We start from the raw sequence: 6703 nt of genomic DNA, 5'->3' as shown, positions 1-6703 counted from the left end.
TAGCAGGAAGCTGGCTGCACCGCTGCACGGACTCTGGGCTGTTACAATTGCTGCAGCTGCTTCTGCTACTCTTCAGTTATTGCTCCCCCCCCCCCACCCGGCCACGCTTCTAATACCTCGATCATGACTACCGTCACCGCCTGGTCTCACAGATGTGGTTATTCAATCACGGTTTGGCTAGCATCTCGGCCGTGGTAGTATCTCCTACTACTATTGCCGCTACTGCTGCTGGCCTTTCTAGTCTTGGCCTGTTATTGTGAACATGGGCACGGGTGACCCTGCTTTTATGGGTTATCTTGTTAGTGCTCCTGCTGCTCCTGCTCTCACTACTGCCAGTGCAGCTAGCACCCTTACAAGCTGAGCACTGTTAATGCTACCGCGGCTAGCAGCATACTGCTACTATTACTGTGGCTACTTTCCCCCATCGCTGTCACTCTGCTGTCGCAGATGCTGCTGCTGCTGCTCCTACTGGTAGGTAGTAGTATTACTGCCACCACTACTACCACTCTATAGCAGCAGCATGTCTGGTGTCATTCCTATCGATGTTACTGCTTCCATGCCTAGTGTCACTGTTACTATGGTTACCACCAGGCCTCTCACTGACATTGGAAGTATTACTGCTGTTGTTGATGGGTGGCATTGCCGTCATTTCTGCTACCACTATTACTACTTCTACTATTATTATTGCTACTACCACTGATATTTATACTCTTAGGATTGATTAGCCAGATGAGTAACAGGAGTCACATAACTTAGTCTCTCTATTCCAAAATTTCTCAGTGGTAAAATGGGCATCAGACTTCTCCCTACGATAATGTTTAATTAAATGAAAACTAACAACTCACGTAAAGTACTTACGGCATTGCCTAGTATTTTATAAGAAGCTAGAGGTACTAATTTTTTTGGGGGGGGATTCTATAATATATACAAGTAACACTATATGAACGTTATATTTAGGAATACAAATGTATATACATATGTGTATGCAATAACAATTAAAAGGGGGGTAATGACTTGCAGGACAGTGGGAAGGTCTATATGAGAGGGTTTGGAGAGAGTAAAGGGAAAGAAGAAATGTAATTCTATTATCTCAAAAATTAAAAAATGAAAAATTTTATCTATCTATCTATCTATCTATCTATCTATCTATCTATCTATTTATAAGTGTATGGAGAAAATTGTGTGTGCTTTTAAAGATGAGGGCACTAAGGCACCAGAGGATCAAGTAGCTTGCCTGTGGTTGTGCCGTATGTGACATGTGAGGCAAAGCCTGAACCCAGGCCTCTTAGACAGGGGATTGGGTATGATGCTCCACACTGAGTGATGGAGATAGTGGGAGGAAGCACGTTTACATTCTGCCTTCCTCTAGGTCCTGGAATGAGGAGTTGCTGCAGGACGTGTGTGCTGGCTTGACGGAGGAGCTGCACCTGCCCTCCGACGCCCCGGGTGGGATGGTGGACTTCCGGCGCACCCTCACCCTCAGCTTCTTCTTCAAGTTCTACCTGACAGTGCTTCAGAAGCTGGGCAGAGCGAACCTTGAGGGTGTGAGTGTGGAGCAGGGTCAGGCACAGAGTGTCTTCAGCATAGCATTTGGGGACTCAGGAGGCTGACCTGGGTGACAAATTTTCTTCCCTCCTCTCAACATCTGAGAGTAGAAGAGCAGGGGTCAGGACGGCTCAGAGACAGTGCCACCACTTCATCTAGCAATGTCTGTTTGGGCCTGCATACATCACTTTGTAGACAGATCTGGAGTCATGCTGAGTAAAGGGATTTATACCCAGCTTGCTCTCCTTGAAGTTATGTCATGACCGTCTTCCATATCATTAAATATCTCCAGAGTAAAGGAGAATAAGCAAGACTTAAGGAAGGCAGGGGGTGAGTGGTATTCCAACAAAGAGAACAGCTTGCATAAATGTGGAAAGATGGAGAACTAGGGGTGTTGGAGAAAGGACTAAGCGTGCGAGGTACAGGATCGAGGTGGCTGGAATTGTAGTTGGGTAGTTACTGAGTACTGTGTCCTAAGGGCTTGCACTTACATTGAGACAGATCCAGCACTGTATTCAAAACTCTAGGATGAGGGGGTGAGGGACTAAGGGGATAGGGGATGAGGAATAGAGGGATGGAGGGATGGGGAGTAAGGGATGGAGGAAGGTTCATCACTTTTATTACTCGTGGATGGAAGGAGGAAAACGACAAGACATGGTCCCAGAATCCCCTGTTATCTCACTTCCACAGGTGTGTGGTAAACTGGACCCCACCTTTGCCAGCGCCACCCTGCTCTTTCAGAAGGACCCTCCAGCTAATGTCCAGCTTTTCCAAGTGAGTACACACGTGTCTAATAACTGGGCCCCACAGTCTCCCACCATGACTTCTGGCTGAGCTTTGGCAAAGGACTGACTTGAAAGTTCAGACCCTTTGTGTAAACATCCAGGGAAGGATACCAGAGCCACACTGCTGCCACTGCAGCTGTCTTGTCCTTGATGGCCTCCCTTTTTCTCTTAGGACTGGGTGCCAACCTCTGTCTGTTCCATAAGGAAAAGAAAAATCTATTTTGTCCTTCTTGACCTCTGAGGTGCCAATCCAAAAGTCTTCTTGAAGATGCATACATGAATGTGCATATGCACACAAACATGTCATTTCATAGCTTTTGGGGGGGGGGATATTCTAGGTAAAAAGCCGGCACATATCCTGTCTGCCCTTGAGAGTTTGTGACCAGAAAGTGCATCGCTGTAGCACAAAACAGCTATAAACATATAAATGAATGAGGGGCTGGGAATACAGCTTAGCTGGTAGAGTGCTTGCTTGTGCAGGAAGCCCTGGGTTCAGGCCCTGGCACCCCATAAAACAGCCGTGGAGGAGCATACTTATAATCCCCACCCTAGAGAGGCAGAAGCAGGAGAATCAGGAAGAGTCTGATGCCATCTTCAGCCACACGGTCCAGTATACAAGTGACTCTGTCTCCGAAAACGAGACAACCCAAAACATCCAATATAAATGTGCCAAGTTGAGTAAGTATTTATAGAACCAAGCACTGGCTGCAGTTTGCTGAGCCCTGAGTTGGTAGCCTGGCAGATGAGCTAGCTCTAGGGTACGGTTGTCTGACAGGAATACAAAGTTTGTCCTTTCTTTACTCTGTAACCTTGGGCAAACCACCTCTGTGCATCTTGGGCAAGTTAATTAGATCCACCTACACATGCGGATAATGACAAACTTGTTTCACAGAACCGGGGAGGATGGATGTGTGTTTTCAGGGCGTGCAGCTCAGTGCTAGAGCTGAGTAAGACCTCGGGAACATCTCTAGTGCTGAAAAATTAAATTAAGCTGCTTAGAAGTCCATAGCACATAAAAATGCCCAGTAAGCGTTAGATACTTTACTACTCTGAAAACAACTAAAATAGAAATCGATTATAAAATTAATAAAACATTTTGGGAAATATAGTAAAGTAAAAACAGGAAAAGAAAAATCACCCAAAATCTTACCTCCAAGGAAAGTTCATGTATTTTGTTTTATTTCTATTTTCCTATGCTCACATGAATATATATATATATATATATATATATATATATATATATATATATATGAATATATATAATATTCATACATGATATTAATAATGTGCTATTTTGTATAGAATTAGTCAATATACACACATATAGGATGTTTTATGTTTAATGTAAGCATTCTTTCTTCTGCTTTGAATTCTTCAAAATTATGTTTGAGTTGCTGCATATTACTCTGCTGTAAGAATATAGTACAGCCCAGTTCACAGCTCACACATATTTAGGTTCTTTTGTTGTTTATTGATATATTTACCCTATGACTACCCTGTCAGTGACTTCTTACACACTCTTTAGTGTCCTTTACCCCAAGAGCTATCTGGCTCTTCCTTGTTCCTGATATCCCTAGGGCCTATAGAGAAACCATGTCCTCAGAAGCTTAGCCACACTGGTACCCATATTGTTTCAGGAGGTGCCCAAGGGTCAGTCTGAGGAGGATATGGTGGGCAGGCCCATGCCTCACCTGGCGGCAAACATGCAGGCATCCGGGGAGGCCGTGTACTGTGATGACATTCCCCGCTATGAGAATGAGCTGTCCCTGAGGCTGGTCACCAGCACGCGGGCCCATGCTAAAATCACGTGAGTATTGCTTCCCAGGGAGTCAGTGAGAAGCACGCTTTGTAGGAGTTAGAGATTCCAAGATAATGAGGCTCCAGGAGGACTCCACATTCTAGAATAGAGACAGGAAGTCCTCTCAGACCCATCAGAGAGCAACAGGAAGAGTTCAGCCATGGTACCTGAGGTTCTTTTGATGGGAGGGTAAGAGGGTAAGAGGGCAGTCTGGGAGTTAGTTTCAGTTGGCATGATTGCCAGCTAGGGCTAACGATGAATCCTTTTGCTTGGCTCTTGCCTTGAGCCCATGTTGCCATGACATATTGTCTCTGTTCCAGCAACCTCTACCCCATCAGTGTGAGAATGAGTAGGTTGGAAGGGCAGAAGCTTCACTGTCTGGGGACCTCATCACCTTTCTTGGCTTTGATCCCTGATATGTCACTAACTGGCTGGGTGACTTTGGACAAGCTGCTTGATTCCTCAAACTTTCATTTCCTTAGCTGTAATATTGGAAAGTAATAGGAATTACTTCTTTCTTTCTTTCTTTCTTTCTTTCTTTCTTTCTTTCTTTCTTTCTTTCTTTCTTTCTTTCTTTCTTCCTTTCTTTCTCTCTCTCTCNTCTCTCTCTCTCTCTCTCTCTCTCTCTCTCTCTCTCTCTCTCTCTCTCTTAAAGAAATGAGTGTTACCCTGCTTGGACGATGAGCCTTTCAAGGCATTTTCCTAGAACTTTCCCTGAGCTACTTCTGCTCTGTAGTCTGTTAGACTTGGTCAACTCCATCATCATCCATTTTAGGTCCAGATTGCCTGACTGTGTCTAGGATGCTCTGCTATATTGGCCTAGCACTATTAAGAGAAAATGGTCTGAGAGCAGATGTTCAGGGCTACTGTGTCCATGGCATAGCCAAGGCCCAGAAATTCTGGTTCCTGTGAGATAAGTTCTAGCCAGAGCTCCCCAGGGTCATTGCTGCTCTCTTAGATATGGCTCCCTATACTTGGGGCCCAGACAGGGGCTGTCATCTGATCTATGGAGCCAAGGGGTTATCTGACCCATCCTATATCCCCAGCAGCAGTTGGCACAATGGCCTCTTCATGGAAGGTATTCAATCACCGTTTTCAGAAAAGGACAGAAGTGAGCTAGGATCTAACAGTGAAGAATATAGAGATGGGAAACCCTGTTGGTAGAGGGAAGATCATTAACGAGACAGGCTATCCAGTGGGATGACGTATCTCCTGCCCTAGCTTGCTGACCTGGGCCTGCACTCTGCTCATTCTCCAGGTCCATTGACACTTCAGAAGCCAAGAAGGTGCCAGGGTTTGTTTGTTTCCTCACCTCAGAGGATATCCCTGGTAGTAACATGACTGGCATTTTCAACGATGAAACTGTCTTTGCGAAGGACGAGGTATGTGGGATGTGTCGTCAGAAATAACTGGAATAAATATCATGCTTTTAACTTATGTTGACTGTTCCAAATTCCTAATCCTGCATATATCTTGGCCATCCTGTAATTTGGCCACTATTTGGGATAATCCACACGGGACAGCATATGTTATTTGGCTACTTAATTGATGACTGCTGTTTTTGCATAATAGGAGACTCCATGCCAAAATGGCAGGAGAACAAGGCTGGATGTGAGTTAACAACCAGGGTTATAAGGTATAGCGTTGAGCACCTTTACCAAAAGGAAATAAGAGTACATTAGACGAGCTAACTAGAAATGGGATCATAAGCCCACCACTAGGTCTAGACAGCCCACTTCTATGAGATTTTATTTATTGATTTCAACTGTATGAAAACCTGCAAAAACAGAGACTCTGAGCCCTGAACATAGCGGCTACGAATGTTGCATCCGCCAAATAGTTGCCAGATGTTCATTTTAGAATTCTAATACTGACTGAAGGTTGCCAATTAGATTGGAGTAGGTGTTGCCGAAGGCTAATAGCCTCTTTTTATATTAATGTGAGGGTGAAGCGAAGAACAAAATCCTGCAAACACAAGGACTCCCACAGCATTTGTGGAGGGAATTTATGGTGTCTGGTAGAAGAACAAATTAGTTTATCAATGTCTAGAGTCCCAAGAGTGTTGCTAGCATTTTATTTAGGGAGAATTAACTGGGTATGAGCAGGTCAGTACTGCAGAAGCAGTTACACCAATACTTATTGGTCCTTCAGCAAGAACTCCCAAATATTTGCATGCTGAGTATTGGTTGGTGTTGTTGGAAACCTTGTATCTAAATATGATAAGCTGTATAATCATTTTTTTCATTTATTTTCTGATGAGTATATGATTAAAATTATTCCAGAGGGAGATCCATTTTGAGTTCTCTAGAAGATGGCTCCGTCTTTTATGTGTTATCGCACGAACATGAATGCCTGAGTTTACATCCCCAGAACCCATGCAAAATATGAGCTGTTGTGGCACACATGTATAACCTAGACAGGCAGATCCTTAAAGCTCATTGGTCTGTCAATTTAGCCAATCACTAAACTCCAGATTCAGTGAGGGATGCTGACCTCCACAATCATGTGCACATATATACAAGTGAACATCTACAAACACATAACACACACACACACACACACACACACACACACA

The 6703-nt window shown here is 44.2% G+C and overlaps 1 protein-coding gene across 1 annotated transcript in view; it reads left to right on the top strand.

Moving 5' to 3' along the window:
- Xdh (xanthine dehydrogenase) overlaps positions 1-6703 on the top strand; it is a 99807-nt gene that overhangs the window by 69706 nt on the left and 23398 nt on the right. Inside the window, exons 21-24 of the mRNA XM_021217665.2 lie at positions 1370-1544; positions 2236-2319; positions 3968-4137; positions 5387-5510. Of these exons, the coding sequence (XP_021073324.1) occupies positions 1370-1544; positions 2236-2319; positions 3968-4137; positions 5387-5510 (553 nt within the window). The remainder of the gene's footprint in view (positions 1-1369; positions 1545-2235; positions 2320-3967; positions 4138-5386; positions 5511-6703) is intronic.

Source organism: Mus pahari, chromosome 18, assembly GCF_900095145.1.
Source record: "Mus pahari chromosome 18, PAHARI_EIJ_v1.1, whole genome shotgun sequence".
Classification (NCBI taxonomy): domain Eukaryota; kingdom Metazoa; phylum Chordata; class Mammalia; order Rodentia; family Muridae; genus Mus; species Mus pahari.
Note: the sequence above shows the minus strand (reverse complement) of the source record. Positions and strands in the feature narration are given on the sequence as shown.